The sequence below is a fragment of the Necator americanus genome, chromosome III (genome assembly GCF_031761385.1).
Source record: "Necator americanus strain Aroian chromosome III, whole genome shotgun sequence".
NCBI classification, from domain to species: Eukaryota; Metazoa; Nematoda; class Chromadorea; order Rhabditida; family Ancylostomatidae; genus Necator; species Necator americanus.
Genome location: NC_087373.1, coordinates 1510002 through 1531624, shown reverse-complemented (window position 1 = coordinate 1531624; position 21623 = coordinate 1510002). Strand labels below are relative to the sequence as shown.

General features: G+C 37.6%; 1 protein-coding gene across 1 annotated transcript; it reads right to left on the bottom strand.

The window, feature by feature from the left end:
- Nucleotides 1–19023: 19023 nt before the first annotated feature.
- RB195_008307 (uncharacterized protein) lies at nucleotides 19024–19443 on the bottom strand (the record flags this gene model as incomplete). The annotated part of the gene is made up of 1 exon (XM_064194739.1): nucleotides 19024–19443. The coding sequence occupies one exon, from the start codon at nucleotides 19441–19443 to the stop codon at nucleotides 19024–19026; it is 420 nt and encodes a 139-aa protein (XP_064045884.1).
- Nucleotides 19444–21623: the final 2180 nt, after the last annotated feature.

Sequence of the window (21623 nt, the reverse complement as noted above, 5' to 3'; positions counted from 1 at the left end):
TTTGCACGAAACGATGGCAAAATTCATTTATTAATAAGGAATTTTTCAAATTAATACATAAAGCTAACCTACTAATCTGATTACACTCTGAATTTTGGCCTATCTTCCGTTGTAATATTACAAAACATGTTTACAATGTTCTAATTAAAGAATTAAAGATCAGCAATCGAATTTGGGATGAATCAATCTGATGGATCAAACGGCGAACGTATTGGGGATCACAGGATCAATGGCGTGGTTATATGGGAGTCATTTGACGAGCGCATCTTTGTTTCTTCTTGAGGATTAATCCATATTTCCTCTTTGTTCGTTCGTTTCTGGCTGCTCCTTCTTGAGGATTAATCCATTCGGGCAGTGAAAGATACATACATACATAAAGGGGGAAGCATAGCATGAGCAGGAATAACTAAATATAAAAAAAAATGTATAGGATTCGAATTGAACATTGAAAAAGAAGAGGAAAAGACAGTAGGAGTAGACAAATAGAAAACACAATATCAGGATTCAAAAAGAAAAGGAATCTGTTCTCGTGAAACTAAACGGGACTGCTCGTAGTTTATTTCTAAATGCAAGGTTAAGTGAATGAGGATTCTATGCTGAAATCGTGTGGCGTGTTCTCTACTAATTCTCCATCAAAAAAGAACTATGCAATCCACAATTGAGGTGAAAGAAGACAGCGAGACGGTAATTCACGCTCCGCTTCATCTTTTGAAGACAAAACAAAGAAAGTCAAACAATTCGAGTTAAGCTGAGTTTGCGCCGGGACCTACCCACGTATCCTAACCTCTCCTTAACAACTAACCACCTAAATAACATCAATCGTAACGTATATCAGTGGAATCTTTACAATAATTAACTGCACAGCACATTTCCGTGTGGATTCTTACACTGTTGTCAATACTGCATCAATATTCCGTATATCAATGGAATATCTACAATGATTAACTAATTAATTGCAGAACGTCAATTAATTTCAGTAATTAATTAACAATCTAATCTACAACAACAGACTCCCGAAGTAGATGCTCACATTGCTGTCAATACTGGATTTCTCTGACCTTATCAATCATTAGTACAAGTTCTAGAAAGAATTGAACATTCAATTCAACAAAAGAAGAAGAATACGATGCCACATAGCTTTGAAGAGGTACCCCTCGAAAGCTCGCAGACGCACCACAACGGAGAGTTATGATGCATTGTACCCTGATGGGTCCTGCCCAGAAGCATTCACTTTCGTCAAGTCCTCATCAGTGACTTCAACTTGAACATGGTACTAATAAATGTGTTTTCTTCTTCCCGGAGAAGAACGTCGAAACGCACATAATCCCAGTCTCATTAAAGTTTACGAAACGACCTTTCTACATTCGGAATAGCTATTGGAGAAAAGATAGGAATGTAGACAGACAAATTGACGACAACATGATGACGATGTAAGATCGTGGAAGCAATGGTATCATCACTTCCTTTCAGGAGAACAGGGCGGTGATGCCGAAGACGAAAACATCGGCAAATGATTGATCGTATTGATGCAGGAAAGGTCAAGAAGACGATAGGGTGCTGTCAAGTTATCAAGTCTGAGGAGAGTTCCTGTATTCTATGTCCGGTACGACGGGGGACAAATCACGCACATTTGTGGAATGCCGATGCACGAGGCGCGATAGGAATTCCCATGAATTAAAACCAGATTCTTACGCATTAGATACTGAATGAATGCGACACCAGGGACTATAGGCGTTATTTATTTATTTACAACACCACAATGATCTCCGTTATGGTCGACTAAACATAGCACATAAAGAACAACTTGTGATAGTAAACAACTAATTAGTTGAGTTTTGAAGATAAAGTGACATCAAGAAGATTTGTGGCACCCAATGTATCAAGTCAAGTGTTTTTATTCATATATTTTTAAAAATTCTCTTCATCACAGCGCTAAATACGCCTATTAGTGTATGGGAATGCATAAATATTAAATGAAGCAGCAATTGATGGAATAAGGGAAAAAAGAGCTTTTATCGTCAAGATTAACTAGAATTCAAAACAAAAAAAGATGACAATAGGTCCTTAAACGAGTCTGGACACTATAAGGAGGACTGTAGGGAATAACCAACAACTTGTACTGTAATTCTTTGAAATTGATTGCAATCCGCTTATTTCCGCTGTTGTTCAAGATCACCTGCCAATATTCAATTTTTTTCCGAAGAGGAGGGGCAGGGGGAGGAGAGCGGTCCCGACGCGCCTGGAAGGATCCCTAAATTTTCCCTTGTTTGAAATCCACAGTAAGAAAATACACGGTCGGTGGAAAATTTCTGGCTAGGAGAAATTTTAGGTTAGTGTGCTTTAGGTGATTAGTGCATTCCTGAGTGACAGCTGCTTCAAGTGAACGCTGTGATTGGGGTCATCTAGGTACATCGTAAATGCCTGAATGTAGAAATCCCGTAAAAATCGTAAGTGGCTGGATGTAAAAATAGCGAATTCGTAATAATGAACATAAATAACTAATTCGTAAATAATGACTAATGAACAAATAGCGTATTCGTAAAGAGGACTGAATTTGGGTAAAATTTGGTAAAGTCACGTCGTCTGCGTTTTGTGAGGCACAAAAACGCAAAATGTCACATTTAAAGGTGTCTTCCCACGAATCTGGGTGATGCCTTTAAGTGCGGTCCTAACTCGAACACCCTGCTTCAATTATATTAGCAAGGTAACGCTGCATAGTGAATGTGACGATTTTTCAGCGGTCACGTTTTGTAGGTATCAGCTAGAAGCACGTCCTAGCATCATTCCACACTGATTCTGAGGCTCAACTCTGCGACCCGCTGGTCACCTCCACGATATCCACACGAGCACAAAACCAAATTTCAGGGGAAAAAAAAAACAGCGGGACATCGGCGACAAGACAACAAAACACTATGCACTGAAAACACAACCACTCTGGGAATGTACTTGACCGAACAAGTGGATGGGCGGTCCCAAAGAGATTGTGGCCATTCAGGCGACCTTGGAAGAGTGACTTGAACCTGCACACAAGCTGCAATAAATAAGGAACGAAGTCAGGAAAAGTGGGAAAGAAAGGGATTGCTATCCGACACACAAAAACACTAGTATAAATGGTAAAACAAGTACAAATGATCAGATTCACCAAGGAAAAAACGCACATTTCAGTGAAGGATCAATCTTAAATCGTCCAAATTCGCCGAATGCGGTCATAGCTTGTTAGGTCTCGCTTCGCCTGATAAGCACTTCTTCTCGCTGAGGTTTTCGCTAATGAATTAAGAAATTACAGCAGTCTTAAATGCACGTTATGTGTCCTACGTGGGCCGGTTACGTTCCATTTCGTTATTACTAACTAATTTTTTTTTTAGAAATGAGTAGAGTTTTCGCTTAAGATTCTTGATTAGGTCCAATAATTCAGTAGTAAAATTAAAACCCCATTACGAATGAATACATACATTACGAATGAATACATAATCTTTAAGGAAATCTTTGCCTAATGAAAACGTTAATTCCAGGACTGGTCCCGTGGATAAATGTAGTAGGGGCGCGACATTCAGTGGCGCCTTTATTTCTCGTTCTTTCTTTCTTCTATCTTACTTTTTCTCTTAGTAACTTTAGTTTACATGTCGTAGATCCTCTAAGACTAATGCTTAGGCCTTAGGGCCCCGACTGATTCAGTTATTTACCTCGAGAAATAAGGGCGCCTCTGAGTGCTCCCCCACTCCAACCACCCAACTACATTCTATCCCTCGTACCACTATTTTCCCCTCCAAAATTACTAGTTTGCACGAGTTCAGATATAATAACGAAAACGTACCAACTACTTCTCAAAGTCTAATGACATTTGTATATAAAAAGAATAGAAAAGACAAAGCGCTTGGCGTTAATCAATCCCCCTCTCGGATGCAGCAACTCTTCTCAAATTCTATTTCAGTTCAAAATCTTCGCTGACAAGTCTGGCATAGTGTTATTAAAACAACATGAAGCATGGCCCAGTTGCGTAAGCTGTTGCGCTCGAAGCGGCGCGGTGGAGCGTAGCGGTTAGAATCAAGGGGACCCTTGCTAGCAGCACTCATCGCTGCAGTCCGCGATGGTCCCACCCGGATCAAAGCTGCTAGCTTTACCGCGCCGCTTCGCAACGCACACGGCTGCACCGAGCTTCATATCGTTTTGACGCGACTATATGTTAAATTGAATGCCATTTTTTCCAAAAAAGAAAAAAAAATAGAGAGAGAAAGAGAAGTCAAATGGTGTCGCCTATTTTCTGAGTCTTACGCGAATGCTGCACTGATCAGCGATGATCAGATACCTGCAGCTATAGGTTTGATTTGAAACAAAAATGATGAGGAAATATTGGTAAAAATGAAAAGTGGTGCGAATCAAATTTCTAACGGAATTTAATGATGTTATCGACACTCCAAAAGTGGCACTTTTAAGATAGAAAGAAATCATTAGGCTACGAAATCCAGGGTCACAGAGGTCAACTCGGAGTGAGATGGTAGCAATGGCGAAAGGAAGAGGAAATGTGTCAGGGACTTGTATCGATCGAGTGTCAAATATCTTAGCTTATCAAAAGGCCGGGGCTCGTTTTATGCCGCGGAAAAAAAGCAGTGTTTTTCCAAAATCCTCTAAAATCAACAAAATTCAGCGACCCGCTTGTGAAAAACGTCAACCCCCAACAAAATCGTGATGTCACCATTAGAGTCCAAACTGGTTCTTCGAACTAGAACGCTTGCGCGATTGCTTGACCTCGCGACATTTGCAACTATTGTGATCAGCGGGGAAAAAATGCGTCTTAGTAGTATCGCCGATAATGGTACAAAGGACAAAGAGACTGAAGAACGGAGGTCACGAACATCATGAACATTTTCTTTAAGTTATGCTTCGCCGGATAAATACGTTAACATCCATTCTGTTGGCGGCACCAGGCACTAAACAAAAGCAGGTCATACGTTCATGAAAGCAAATAAACACATTTTTCCACGATTTCTTCATGATGAGTAAAAAAAATATTGACTTTGAGGATTCTCAACTGTGTTAACGTGCCCCAATTACACTGTGGCGCTCTCGTAATGAGGTCTTAAAATAGATGACACATATCCGTGGAGACCTAGAAGTTTCACTGAGTTCAGGTGTCCTTAACAAAAATCCGTATGACTTTGTGGTTAAGCTACAGGAAGCAAGAAGAATTCTGTGCTCTGTTAACAAAATCATGGATTTTCTGGAAGGTAGCCTAAGAAGATAGTGGAAGGGACAGACAACATGGGGGTTCATGAAAATGGCATGAAATATTGAACCTAGTGATTCATTCCATTGTTAAAAGAATATATCGGAAGAAAGAGCACAAAGCCCTCATCAGATAACGCGCTCCATTGACAATATTGAAATAGGGCACTACTTAAATTTTGATGATTGTACTTTAGCAAGTATTGTTGGGGTGCGAAGATAAAATCTATCTCCTGGAATTACCTAGATCCAGAGACGATCGGTAACTGAGGCGGACACGAAAAAAATGGACGATATATCAAGAGCAGGTACAGTACTAAGAGAAGTGGAGGAAGAGTAGAAAACAATTCCCATCCCCTCCCTTGCGATCCTCTCAAAAAAAAAAACCATTAACAGTAGCCAAATGAAGTGGCTACGTGGCTACTCTTAGAATAACGTTACCGTTACCGTTTGGTGAACAGAGTCGTCAGCGTGAATTTTGCTAATTCAAATTTTGCTTCGAATTTTTTAAATTCATGAATTTTGCAAGAAAAACAGTGAAAAGAACCTGAACCATGGCTGAGCAGTGAACCAAAAGATATCATGCATATTTATCCACATGCTTTTGCACTTACTTGCATCCGGTGCAAATACAATGCACATGCATCGCTGGCTTGCTAAATTGTGCAAAATTGCGTGGCAAGTGGACAATTACCGATCTTTTTCTTCCGAAAAAAAGAAAGAAACGAAACGAAACAAGCAAATCTTGAGTAAAATGTAGTTGGAAGTGTGGGGGGCACTCTTAATTCTGGAAGTAAGTAGCTAGGTCTGTCGGGGTCCTAAGACCTAAGCGTTAGTTCTGGAGGATCTATGACATCTAAGCTAAAATTACTAGGAGAAAAAAAAGAAGATAGAGCTTCCAGAAATAAGGGCGCCACTGAGTGCCTACCTCCTCATCCTTCTTTACAACTACATTTTCCGCAAATCTTTTGAAACGGAAGACAAAGCTGTACTTCTGAAACGCAGCTGCCTTGTAGCCATCGCTACTGCGGATCTCGTAAACTACAGTAATCAAATAATAACTCGAAGATTATGAGTGGTCACGGTTTAGAGTAGGGTCAAGACGATGCAGTTGCGTACGCGGCTACGCTCGAAGTGGTGCGAGGGAGCGTAGCGATTAGGATCGAAGGAGGAACCCTGCTAGCACCATTCTTCGCTGCGGTTTGATAGGGTGGTCCCACCTCGAATATTAATGTGTTATGTAAATCTAGGGCGGGTGTAGTGGTTCTTTTGGTTAGAGGTTCCGCTTCCTGTACGATCGATCAGAGGTTCGAATCCGTGCCTCGTGCTCACAAGCCTTCCAGTGAGTGAGTGAAGGTGATTTGAGGTTCCAAGCGGATTGACACTAACGTCAGACACTTTATCCTTTATATAGCTGTAGTTATATGCTATACTTGATTACAATTGTGTAGTTTCGTTCTGATTATCTTCACTTTCAACGTGAGGCCCTTTTTGAATATTACTCATTAAACTGCTAATCTAAGAGTAATAACTTCCGTGTTGAAAACAATTCAGATAAGTCTTTCACTTAAATCAAATCGGAGGAAAATCCTGGAAAAAAATATTTGACAGAACCAGCGAGAAGAACTTATGTCAATTCTTTTCACTGGTTCTGTCAACTATTTTCCTCAATTATTCAATCAACCAACGATGGACATAAAAGAGTGATGCAATGAAGGAAGTACGTAATTGCACGCAGCACAAATCACAGCAGATTACGTACGACGCGGTCACACCACGATAAGCGATTGGTCGAAATGGAGAAATGACTGGTTTCGGCACCGCCGCCTTAATCTGAGATCTTCACCGGACTTCTCACGTTGATTTCGGACGAGTTGTCAGCGCATATTTTACATTTTCCTCTATGAGGAGCGCGAAAATTTGGCCGTTGACCATAATTCGAATTCAATGAGGCGTGCAGTGAACGAAGTAGCGGTGAGCGATTGGAAAAATTTGAAAAAAAAATGAACGGAAACAACTATGGAACTAGGATAACAAGAATTTTTCTGCAGTTTTAAATGTGCAAATAAATAAATAATAAATTTTACTGATATACTCAATAATTTTAAATAATAATAATAAATAATTTAATAATATATTTTACTGATATATTTAATAATTTTAATAGTCCAAGTATTTACAGCGTAAGAGAAATTTTTTGTGGATGGTAAGATGAATATGCGGTACATTTCCGTTCCGTTCTGAACAAGTAAAGTATTCCAGAAAGTTCTGAAATAAGCTCAAATAATGAAAAAAATACTCTTTCGAGAAATTACTAGTAGAAATTAACAACTGAAGTGAGTTTAATGTGATTTATAATGCTGTTTCAACAAATGCAACTTATTTTTCTACGTGTTCAAATAAATTTCAAGAGCAGTTCTTGGTTTTTTTTTTCAAATATAGTTACATTTAAATAATTGAAGATATTCAAGGTGGTCGTCACTCTTCTCCTGCTAATATATTGCAAAAAAAAGAGGAAAACCAGAAGAAATGAATACCATACTGTAACCATAGGCGAAACAAGTTTTCACTTTATTTTGGGAATGAACAACCCTGCTGAATGACACAACGACCTGTTGTTTTCACTTCCGACATCTGATCCATGCGCTATTTGGTACTGTAATTACAGAAATTCTAAGTATCTGTTGAGCTCGTACTGTCATAGGCTATTTACTTACTTATTTAAATCCGTTTTTGTATCAAATTTGAGGAAATTTAGTTATTTTTTAAAAGATTCCAAGCAGTTTCGGAAATATTTTCGGGATATACGTAATTTTTATAAGTTGTATGGAAAGAAATGTTTAACTGCTCTTGAATTAAGCGAATACTTTGTGCTTTCGCAATTTTCAAGAATTTTGATAAAATTCAAAGTTTCCAGCAATTCCCATCGATTCTTTTGAAGGAGTTCTGTTCTAGGTTCTCTAGTCAGAGCTTCCGTTGGTTTTTTGTTTTGTATATTGAAAGAAAATATGCTCTTTCCTAAAGGAGGTCCCACGTGTGGGACCTTCCTCAGAAACTAGCGAGGCTTCACAACCAGTCTACCTTAATTTTCCCATCATCCGGGTGTCTTACAGCTGCCTTCACGGCTTTTCTCCCGAGTTTTCCAGGATTATTTCCGCTTTCTTTCCAAAATCTCAACAGTCACAATGTTGTTCTCGTAACGTTTTTCACGCAATTTCAACTGTTCCAGAACAGCTTTTTTTCTAACAGCGTTCGTGTTGCGTACGAACGCTACTTGTCCTTGAAAAATATAATTAAGACGAGAGGTTCTTCAATTTACGATCGTAATCTTGTGATTTTCTATTGTGAATGTGAAGTGCAAGGTCGCAACGCAACGAATTGCGGAACAATCGTTGAGGCTATGTAAAATCGAGCTAGTCAAGAAGATCCGCCACATCAATCGTGGTGAAGTGGAATTTGCCAAAAACTCCCGCTAATAGCAATTCGATGGCCTGTTATTATAGAACTGGCTTGGATCTAACTTCGTCACAATTAGGCTGACTTCCGGAAGCGTCGAATCAACGAATTCCTATGAATATTACGCTGCTACTTGTTCGAATCCTGGAAAACGATACTTACTTGCAATCGATATAATCGACAGAGGCTGAATACCTCTTTAGACCAACGGAAATCCGTGGAAATCGACCAGAATTAGTGACATCGATTATATAAAGCCCACTATAGTAGAGAAGATTTCTCTTGCTGGTTGCAAACAAATTGCAACTCGAAAACTGCGCAAAAACTTTCAAAATTATCCCTAACTTCAGATTTTTTGGGATTTTTTCATTGGAACAATTAAGAAAAACTCTGCTAAAGCGGCACATAATATTGATCTTAGCCATTTCTTGTCTTTTCGACTATTTGTTCAACCAAAGAAAATAGCCAACGCTCTTATACAAGTTCAACACTGGCAAAAATAGATCCTTGGCTGCTCCAGCAATCGGCGTTTATTCGACTTTCTTCAAACCTAACTGAGGAACTTATTCCGGGAAAAACAAAACACCTCGCAACAAAACAAGTTTCTAAAACGTTGCGATGAGTTAATCGGATCCTTTTGATGTGTAAACGATAGAAATGATTTGTTTGTTTCAATTATTCTGTTATGGAAAAAATAGTCATGTTTGGACAGTAATAGTACCAATCAAACTTTTATACGGGACCATACATACCCTATGTAAAATTATTTATTTCTACAAAGATTGTACGAATCATATGAAAATATATGTTTTTGTTTTTTTTAAAAAAGTGGATATTAGTGTAAATGCTTTCACTTTTAGCTGGATTTTTTTTAAACGAAGAAAAATTGCCACATCTATTGCAGCTCACCCCTCTATTTCCTTCAAATTCATAGTGGATCACGGCGGTTATGGCAAACCGGCATTGGTTGCTTTTGAAGGTCTGTTACTGTAATTTAATTTTTTCTACACATTTCTCTCTTTTTACAAAATTCCGCATTTTCACAGCCAAATCCTTTTCAACACCATATTCCAAGCAATATCCTTTGAGAAGCAATCACTCCATGAAATTTTCATTCTTAATGAATCACTGCTACAATAAGTGAAAGTGAATTTTCTTTTATTACAGGAGTTTCAAATAGATTGAAAAAAAAAAAAATGAAATAAATCAGATAAAAGGAACCATGAAGCAATAGAAGCATACCAGCAAAATTGTTCAACAAACAACAGATTTCTTTCATTTTGAACAAAATTCCTTCTCTACTGAATATTTTCAAAAGAATCAAATTTCTTCAAGAATTAAGACGAGTTCTGATATCAGTTCTCTTCACAATTTTGTTTATTCCTGTGGTGCCATCTTTTTCGAGATTTTCCAGAAATTATTCAACAAACGAACTCGGCATTTTTCCTGCAATTTCCTGCCATAAAAAATGTTACGAATCCGCAAAATTTCCGCTTTAATCTTCATGAAATACAAAATTTTCGATAGAAAATAATTACAAACCATATTAGAGGGAAAAAGATGAAATTTGAGGCTGTTGTGGAATTAAACCAAAATGTAGAATTCAATGGGCAACGAGTTCATACTTAGCTGCACAGCTTTTAAATTAATATTTGGGATCTTCGGCTGCTTCTTTGTCTACCACAAAGATCAATTACTCGGAAAAACTGTGTGAGAAAAAAATATTCGCGAACGTATATCGAAGTGGGACGTTGGGAAATGCTGCAGACTTGCATCGTGATCCGTTCTTTTCCGAAGGACATGACGCCGCTGCTGGAATCTTCCCAGCACTTATACACCGGAATTTTTGCAGCTGCACTAGAACTTTTGCAATGTTTAACAATCAGATAACCCCGAATGTTCTCCACCATTCCGTCCTTCACAGCCCGTCGTCATCGCGACGCGCATCTTTATTGCTAATTATCGCCGAATGGCAAATCGCAACCATCGTGCACATAATAGAGGTTCGACGAGTTTTTTTTCGAGTATTTGAGGCTAATTTTTCCTGCTTAAGAGCAAAATTCGCATAAAATGTCGAAAATAACAGATTTATTTCATGCATACGTATTTATGTATCTGTGCGAAATCGCTGTGATCAATATCATGGTCTATTTACAAAATCCGGACCAAACTGCACGGTTATCCATGGGGGTATGGCTTGAAATCGATTGAAAATGATCGTAGCTTAGCTACCCAATCAATCAATCGAACCAGACTCCAACTAATGTGCAGAGATTCAAAGATTAAATCAAATTACTCTTTAACAATTTACAACGTAAACATGGAGTGATGTAACGAGAAAAACATAAATACAAAATATAATAATATACAAGTACAGGATATAATATAAATAATAAGAATAAAACATGCTAAAGACATAATTCAAAGGTTATTAGATGTATGGTATTATGAAAAAGAACTGGTTCCAATAACAAATCGTGCACCTGAATCGCGGACAACTTTTTGAAACGCTCACTATTGTTCGAGGTTGGGAAGGAGAACGCTGCTCTACTTTACGCCATTCTCAATTAACGAAAAAGTTTAGAGCATTAGGAACGAGAAGTGCTTCTTTAACGGCTGCAATTATCAACACAAAACATGATTTGATGCGCTGCAACTGCGACTGAAAGAGGGAAACGAGGCGTGAGTTTCAAATAATTTGACGAACATGACCTAAGCGTTTCAACAACAACAACAGAAAGTAGTGGAGCGGCAAAACTTGACCATTAAAATTCCTCCGTTAAAAAATAAGATTTGATCTTTTATAGAGAATAAATGAAATAAAGAGGAAGAAAAAGAAAGAAAGAAAGAGAGAGAAAGAAATGAACACAACGCTACGCTTGTTGAGAGTCATAAAGAAGCTAATAATCCTAAACATTCACTGAAAAACCCCCAAGCTATTGTGCTACGAAAATCCTGAACAATGAGGTTGTGAAAGGTGTTTGAGATTACTTGCATTTTTGGGTTTTTCACTAAGAATCGAATGCTTCATGGATATTTACGTAAACGTCGTCAAGGTACAGAGTTTTGGTGGTGGAGCTGAACAATGTCCAGTAAATGTGCCTTAAGATCATTGTCATTTACTTATTTATATTATTATATATTATTGTTATTTATATTATTATATTATATGTATATTATTACATATTACTGTAAACATTTCTGTCAACACTATATACTAACATTTAATTCTGTCAGTTCATACAATTAATTAAGTAATTATAGTAATTATAGTCAAGTTATTATAAATATGTAATTAAAAGAGTTAAAGTTTAGTCGTTATTGCAGTTAATGATCGACGAAAAACAAACGAAAACAAGCATAAACAAGAACTTCAGGAAGAGAAAATGGCAACGGTGGAAACCTTAGTGGAGAAGGAAAATTAGTTGAGTAAGTAGTGAGAAAATTAATTGAGTAATTGGAGAGAAATGCCGAGAGAAAAATATTTCTGAAAGAGAAATGAATGTAAATGGAAAAAAATGAGGAAAAATAGTTCTGAAAATTGAATGAGAAGAAAAAATCCTCCTCGAGAAATCCTCCTGACAACAAACGATGCGCACTTAGTGGAAATAGGTGTAGCGATGCGACGGTAGTGCTGGGCCTCGTACAACTCGCTTACGATTTGCAGCACAACGGTAACCGCACTGCGGGGCTGTTTACAGTGTTCAGGTACCGATACGCACCTCTCCAGTTTCTTCTTCTTACCTTCCCAAGCGTTCATTGTTCGTTCCCCTCGGGGCTGCGATCACTGACTGTAACACTGGCACTGGCAACCGACAGCACAACCTGTCCTTATGACAAAAATTCTGTCGTCAAACGCTTAGACGTCATGTAACTGAAGTATTATGGAGAATGTAGTCGAGAACCCAGGTGGATTTTTTTTTGAATAAAAGAATAAAGAAAAAATAAAAGAATAAAATAAGAATAAAATAAGAATAAAATAAAAATAAAATATTATAACAGATAGAATATAGAATAAATGATCACGAATTCGAGATTAATGAAACGATTGTTTGAAAAAAAAGGAGTACCAACCGAAAAACGATAGCAGAATGAAATTTATTACGCTTTGAGCCACTACAGATTATTTTCTGGAAAAGTGTAAAAAAAACCTATCGATAACAAAGAAAAAAAGAAGATTTCTCTGTGGCAATTACAATAACAGCAACCACATAGAACACCCCTAACTGATGTGCAGAGGTGGGACCCTGATAGAGTTCGGATTGAATGGAGAACTCCTAGTTATAATGTTAAACTTAAGTGTAAACATTGAAAAGAATTATAAAGGATAAAGTCACTGGCCTGTCAATCTACTTAGGATTCGCCAGCGCGTTTTTTACCGGAATTCGTGGTCGTTGAGATTCTGGAATGCGCGCTGGCCCATACAATGACTTGCGAGGGCCAGCCGATGTGTCAGGTGAGGGTTTTTATCCTCCCAGACAAGTCTGGCTAGTGTTTGTCGATACCGTAGGGATGAAAGCCTTGGCGTAAGAACGGTTTCGAACTTTCCATCGATCGCGCAGATACACAGACTCGTATCGGATGCGCTACATCCCCCTCCCTTCCCCCTCCTCTGGAAAGAATTGTACTTCGAAATTTAAATATTTCATGGGAAACGTAGATGGGCCTCGCGTCTCGTCTTCTCCTCTCATCGAAATGTTCCTGTGACTCTTAAAGTGCCTGAAACCTCATGTTCACGTACATGTACGTACATCGTATCATGTACAAAAGAAAAGAGTGAAAAGGTTTCTTTTTCTTCTCAGCAGCAGCGAGAGCTATATTTTAAGGATAAAAATCCAGATATAAGCAGCCAGAGATAAACAGAGAGATTCTAGTACCAGGAATCGCTGAAAAGTGCTCTCCGTTCGTAACCGAAAACAGGTTACGGTCGCCGCGAACAAGTCTGAACGCTGTGAGATTACGCCGATAACAAATTGCTATGATGAGATCCCTCCCAATCTCTTTAGCAGAAGGAAAGTACTTCAGGAAATAAAAAATAATATAAAATGGTAATATAAAAATAACAGTAATAATAAATAATGCAATAATAATGAATAATAGAATGTAAGTAATATAAAGATAATATAATTCAAAAAATAATATATAATAATATGAAAAGAATAGTATATCAACAACATAATAATACGTAATAAAAACATATTAATAAGTAATAAAAAAGGATATATATATATATATATATATGACTATAGTAGATGGTCCAGATACAAATTGATCCGTAGACTGAATTCAAACTGAATTCACATAGTACTGTAAAACGTGAGCAACTATTTAAAAGAGAGCTTTTTTGGATTCCTATGCTGATATATCTTTTTACATTCAAATTAATGTAATTATTTCAATTTATATCAGACTACAAGAAATAGAAAACGAAGAAAATTGGTAGAAGTGAAAGAATTGGAAGAAGAGATTTCTTAGGGGGTCTGGAGAATTCAAGGAAACGTTAGTTACGCTAAAACAGCAATAAAAACTCTAAAAACACTACGAACAGGGAAGGGGAAACTAAAAAACTTCTTCATGTATCTTTCGAGCGGTAGTCAGTAAAACTTTTCCCAAACCAATCACATGAAATTTCCCACATATTTAATTTCTCGCTGTAAAAAAAATGTTGAAGGGCGTGAGCGAGAGGTAAAGAATAGAAAAATGAGGAAGAAAAGGTATTATTCAGAATTTTACAGTGGACCACAATTTCAGAGAGAGTTATCTTCAGGAGAAACGTTTTTAGAACATGAAAGCAGTAAGGGAACAGAATAATCCAGAACATTCACATCACTGAAGTTCAATAACTGATTGATGGCCGATCACCAACAGAGACAAAAATCCTAAAATAAATCCTAATGAATAGTCTTGATGAGTTTAGACGATCAGAGAGGAGAGTTTTGAGAAAACTGAACTTTGGGAAAATTTATAACTTCTTCTTGGAAGGAATTCAGGTAAACGGAGTGATCTGGAACATCTAGGCTTATGAACTTCCGTCTCTAGAAATAACTTCGGATAATCTAAGCCACTTAGAACGTGGAAAAAGAACTGCTCCTCATTTATTGCTCCTTCTCATTATTTATTATTTATTTGAGTTTGATTTTGTTTTTTGATTTTTGATGTTTGATTTTTTTTTTATTTATTTTATTTTTGTTTGATATTTTTGCTCTTTATTTATTTGAGCCATGTGAAGCGAAGATTGAGAGTCTTGACACTTTCTGTTAATTTAGTGTTATAAAGAGCACTGACAACCTCGGTAAAATCACTCAACCGCCCCTTTTCCAACTCTTTTTCCTCGCTCGGCCTTCAACAACTCCATAAACTTGGTTTTAGGGAGGAAGCGCAGTTATTCAACTTTCATAACCTCACTTTACGGAGGAATAGAGCAATAGAAAAGGAACTAGATCCGAAATTTGCAAAGGTTTAGAGCCAATAACTTGGTTGACTGGTATTTCAGAGAAACCCTACACCCTCGAAGGACGTTAGGGAATGGGCTGCAGTGTTCCATAGCGGAGTTCCAAAACCAAAACATCATCGCAGGGAACCCATGGAAAGTTTAGAAACTCTTTCCATACCATATTTTCATACCATTTATCGATAGATGACAATCTAATAGACACTAATATGGTCTTTGTTTAAAGTATCTGTTAGCAATACACATTTCCAACTAACACTAATCTACTCTACTTGTAAAATCTGATCTAAAATGTGATCTTAGATTCGCCCCAAAAATTAGAAGAAACAAAAAACTAGATGAAAAACGCTTTAGGAAAACTAAAAAGTCCATTTCGTGCACTATTACAAGAAGAAAAACAATGAAAATAATAATAATAATAAAAAGCAAAAAAGAGAAGAGGTCTGAGGAGTTTTCCTTGTGCTCCAGAGAGAGCTCAGTGCAAACGTTCACTAACAACACGACGAATCATCATTCTACAAAATAATACAAATATATAATTAATTGTAACATAGCAAGCAATGAATCAATCGATAAAAACTGATTTATTAAGAAATTGTGAGCAATTCTATGCTATGCTCGTAGTTTATAGAAACGGAAACCGAAACGGAGGTCAAATTCAACAAAATGTTTATGCCGATTATATTTGGTGCATAATCGCATCGTCGGATATACAGTAGGGTCACAACGACATGAAGCACGGTGTGTAGCTGCGTAAGCGGTTGCGCTTGAAGCGGCGCGGTGAAGCGTAACGGTTTGAATCGGGGTAGGACCATCCCGAACTGTACCGATGGATGGCGCTACCAGAGGTCCCCACCGCTACGCTCCACTGCCCCGCTTCAAACGCAGACGCCTACGCAATTGCACCATGCCTCATGTCGTTTTGACTCTACTATATATTAAACTGCCCTCAATTTAGAAATCGCATGGCTCAGCTAGAAATCACTCACGAACTAACGATAGCTCATGAAATTTAAAAGAATAATTGAGGTATTTAACTGTTTTTACTAGCTGAAATAGGTTACGTGGAATTATTTATAAAACTGCACAGTAAGCAATAAATCATTCGATGAAAACTGTTTTTTTAGAGATTGTGAAAAATTCTCTGCTATGCTCGTAGTTTATAGGATCGGAAACCGAAACGGTGGCGTTGTTCGTTAACGATATGTCAAATTTTCATGATCTGCAAGTCAACAGCTTCCGGATGTAGATCGGCGTACCGTTTATTCATAAATTCATTAATATTTCTACTATTATTATTATAAACACATTATCATTTATGTTTTATTATCAAATGTAACTATTAGTGTTATTATATCCGATGTTTTACTCAAAATTGTCATATATAGAGAAGAAAGAAGAAAAAGAAAAAAGAAATGGTATGTCTCGACTAACGAAGAAAGTTGTGGATAAGAAAACCAATCGTCCTGATTAGCGGAAGTAAAAATATTTTTAAAAATCAATTTGAGGACGTATTGAGCTGCTAAAGTCTAGCAATAAAAGTAACATGCTCATAAATCATGCAATCAATTCTTAAAAGAGGATTCCAATGGATTTTCGACGCTTTTCCTAAGTCAAATCGATAAGGATGCAGCTTCTACAGTAAAACAATAGGAAGAAAAAGAATAATTAATCAATAATGAAGGCAAAATTCTTATTCTTTTGAAGAATTTATGAAAGATATTGCGATGTCAAAAACTACGAAGGTACAAGTAAACATTTAAATAACGATGAAAACAAGAACTCGTACCTGGTTATAAATAAATTTTTAGCTTGCGCGGTGCCTTTCCTAACCTCAGGTGGATTCTAATAAGGACAGAAATGAAGAATTTATGGGGCCCATTTAAGAAAAGGACAATTTGGTGATCCATCAAACAATAACTACCGACGACTACATTGCTGGGAACAAATTCGTTTCTTTCCTTTTCAAAAACTGAATTCGACTTGATTTACTCATTTCCAGCGGAATTTGTTGCACTTCAGATAGAGTTCTGACCTTGGCAGAAGTACTAGCCGTCATTATCCTAATTGCTTTCGGAATGCTACGTAAAAAATCATCTATATTCACTTGATACGGGGCGAATGAGGACTAGTTCACGTCAGGATATCTGCTGACGCTCCCCTCTCACTGCAATCAACTGGAATTCCACACTATCACTGCATATTCCTATATGTGCTTTATTAAAACTCGTAAATAACCCCATTTTTATTATTTCATATCCACCTTGTTCTGGTAATTTAGTATTACCAAGAGTTTCTTTCCTATTTTTCTTATATTTTTGTTTTTTTTTTCTATTCAACAACAAAGATATTAAAATCAACAATATGTTCATAACAATATACAGCAGAATAGTCAATAGTCTACGTCCATCGACGATACAGATTGCTGATTCGTTTGGCCAAGAATTCAGGTTGCTATGAATTAAAAATGTAAACGGACGTGGAAAAAAAAACTTATGGGAAAACCTTATAATAAGTCGCTTGTCAATAGTTTAGGCTTCAGAGTAGGATATTTCTAATTCTGAACTGAAAAGAACCTAGTTATGTGAAATCCAGATCTTTTCCGCTGCTCTAGGTAATCTACAACAATCTCTATGCTCAGTCCAGCAGAGTAGATACAGTAATTGAATGGACTAATGAATTAAACAATAAGGGTTGGAAACGAAAAGAAAAGAAAGGAAAAAAAAGTTCAATAATGTCCTAGCACCTAAGAGTGTTCCAGGAAACTTCTTTGAGTATAATCACACTCTTGAGCACATTGGATCTATGGAAAATTCTGGAATACGAACAAAGATTTATCTCAGATTACCATGCAGAGAGAACAACAATACTATGCATGATAGAAACGAGTGAATAGTTTTCTCCGAGTCCGATAGAGAGGTGGGACAGCTGCCAGCCGAACAACAAGAAAACAAAAATTCTCTCAACACAACACTCATCAATAGATCCAAGGATGTAGAGTACTATTACAATTATCCTTGAAACTACCTAATTAACTTTTTTATTGCGAAAGCAGGGGCGGTGTGGTGTAGCAGTTAGAGGTTCCGCTTCTTGTTCGATCGGAAGTTCGAATCCGCCCTAGTGCTCACCAAGTCTTTCATCCCTCCGGGGTCAATAAGTTGGATAAAAATACTGATTTGACACTGATCGGCTGGCCCCCGCAAGTCATTGTATAGGCCAGTTACACGTTCGTGGACCTCAAACTATTCTGAATTGAAGTGAACGTGAGGACGGGTCCCAAGCGGATTGGTTAACGCCAGACACTTGATCCTTTATCCTTTATTTATTGTGAAAAGAAAGATAGGAATTTCTGGAAAAAGTAATTCCTTTTTGCCCACAACTAGGAACTAACCTTCAAAAACGTATAAATCTATCATATTCATATGTTCAATGTTCAAACTCCCTCATACAATGCATTTACCTCAATTTATAAAACATTTATTGATGTAAATACTGGAGAGCACGTCTAGAATACATTTTAGTATTCTAAATGTGTTCTATAGCTAACTTTTGTATAAAAAGAGTTGATCACACCAACTTTAACCGATTAGATGAGAAATGACTGTTCTCCAAACATGATGTACTGTAAAGGCAGCGTCCAATTATCCAAGAAAAAAAGACTTTTAAAACACAATTATGGGTGATCGAACGTTCCGTCACTGTGTCACTCAAGTTACTCTTTATTGCATCACAAATTATACACGTATTGCGATACGATACCCTTTCGTTCTAGTTCGTCGCGACATGCGGACGGCTAAATCGCGACCATCATAACGATTCGTAACATCCACTATCACATACAACGTTTAGGTGCTCCTTTCCGCTAGATGTCCTGCATAGATACGCTCTCCGTCTCAAAGCGGACAAATCACTGCGGGAGGACATGCGATACTGATCACGGATTGGATTGCAACAGAATCCTCAGTAGGTGAAAGCCCTCTTCTATCAAATGCAATCAATAACCAGGTCAAAACGACATGATGCATGGACAGTTGCGTAAGCGGCTGCGCTCGAAGCGCTGCGTTGGAGACAGCGGTTGGAATCGAGGGTGGACCATGGCGAATTGCAGAGATGGATGGCGGTAGCGAGGATCCTGACACGATCCCAACCGCAACGCTCCATCGCGCCGCTTCGAGCGCAGCCGCTTGCGCAAATGTCCGTGCTTCATGTCGCTTTGACCGAACTATAGTTCTTCGCCATAAACCCGCTGGTTCCTTCGAATACCAAGCTGGTTTCCAATATCGCTCTAGATTATTGGGAACGGGCCCATCCATATAGGTCAGTTCCGGAACCAGAACGAAATCCAGAACCGGGGATTGCACAGGTAGAAGAACTATGAATGCCGATAAATTATCGTTCCGCTAATCAGTCCTCCACATTTGTTCGCAATAAAACGATCCGATGACCTTCAAACGGAAGCAGCCCAATCGAATCAGTGCTGTAGGTGTGACGAACACTACAGTAGTGGAACAGATACGGTGAAAATAGGGAGCGTGCACAATTGTTGCAGCAAAAACTGGTATGACGTGATAATCCACTGCAAATATATTCCTGTCTGCGCATAAAAACGAAAAAAAAAGACGCTATTAGAGCACGAAGACGAATAAATAGGCATTTCAATGGAAAAGAGGGCACGCGGACAGTTATTGTTGCACGCGGTTGCCGGACTTCTACGGGTTATATTCGCTAAAACATAACTGCAATGGAGTAGCACAGTTAAAAGAGAAACAAAGAGAAATGAAGAAAGGGAGAGACCCCAGAAAAAGAAAAAAGAATAAGGAGGAATGGTGCAAAGTATAGCATTGGTAAAAAGAAAAGAAGAGGGGAAAAAGAAATAGATAAACGGTAGCAGAAAAAACCGAGAAAAAAGAGGAGCAAAAAGAAAAGTGAGAAGAAAGAAGCAAATGGATGAGACAACAAATTGATTGTGATCTCAAAAGAATAAGATAAAAAATGCAAACGATATATAAACAGATATGAATAGGAGATATACAGTAACAATACATTAAGGAAACATACACTGAAGCAAAAGTGATTGAATGAATGTATGGATGAAAAAAGAAGAGAAAATAAGAAAAGACCAAGTGGAAGAATGAAAAATAATCAATCAATTAATTTTCACTCAAACTTTAACTTTTAAAAAACTATAATCACTAAAATATGAAAACAAGGAAAGTACTGCTCAGAATCATTTTTGAAGTTACTGTGTTAGTTTGGGTTTAGCTGTAGCTAGTAATTATAATAAAATTAAACTTGTAACTAAACTAGTTGATAAACTTATAATTAATCTAACAAAAAGTATTAATTACGGTTAAAAACTAGTTGAAAATGATTGAAATTTGTAAGCAACGACTAAAAGTTGGTCAAATGAGGACGAAAAACAAAAAAAAAGTAAATGAATCAGTAAAAAAGGCGAATAGTGAGCGATATAAGAAAGGTTATAATACGTTTTGTATGGAAAAATCACTTACTAGGTCACCAGGCCTTTAATCTTTGAACCGCCGAGGACAAGGTCGAGTGGTACCGAACAAAAACTATAGTGTAAACATTATGAACGTACCTTGCATGACGGCACCGTAGCCAAGGCTACAGTACCGGGAATATTTTCTCCTTATTGGGTGAAATCAATGTTTTTATTTTCACTAGGTGATAACTGCCACAAAAGGTTTTTTGGGGCCACGGATTCAGTGTTATTACGTTGTAATGTTTTCTTAGATTGAAAAATTTGTGCTAGTTGTCCTAGTAAATGACGACGATATTGTGGTGCGAATCAGATCAATGACAACGACATGAAGAGACAGGATTGGGGTCGCGACCAGTTTCATGTGCGTGTGGGGCGACCGCATCCACCTCGAACCCCACCTCCTCCGGGCCCTCGGCAGCAAGGATTTGAGGTAGTCGATGCGTTGTGCTGGGAAACATTCCAAATAATAATGAGATTGCCTAAGAAAAATCAGAGGTGGTGCGGTACGATCCACTCTGTTAAAACCTGCCTTTTGCAAACGCTGTATATCTAATAGTTCTTCTTTGAGATCAACGATCTTGATCAATCGATCCAATGGAGTCAGTCACAAATATGATCACCACACTTTCGTAATCTCGTAAATTGTGACAGAAACAATTATCCCAAATCCCTCCGGATTGAATAGCCAGCAGTTATGAGGATCACTGAAAATCCATTCGATTCTGTGGTTTTTTTTAACATAATAATAACATCGTCATGGTTTATGATTTACATCCCGAGAGAAGAACGAAATAGGATCTAAAATAAACTGCGAAACAAATCAAATAAAATAATCCGTAGAATCGCATACAGTAAATCAGTAAACCTCAACAGTCGCTATTAGTCCCACAATACTTGATTGATCACCAAATTTATCCTGTAAGAAACGTTCTCCATCTTTTTTCTTCAAGTTTCATTGTTTTGGGAGTAAACTGCCTTCGGTTACGGATC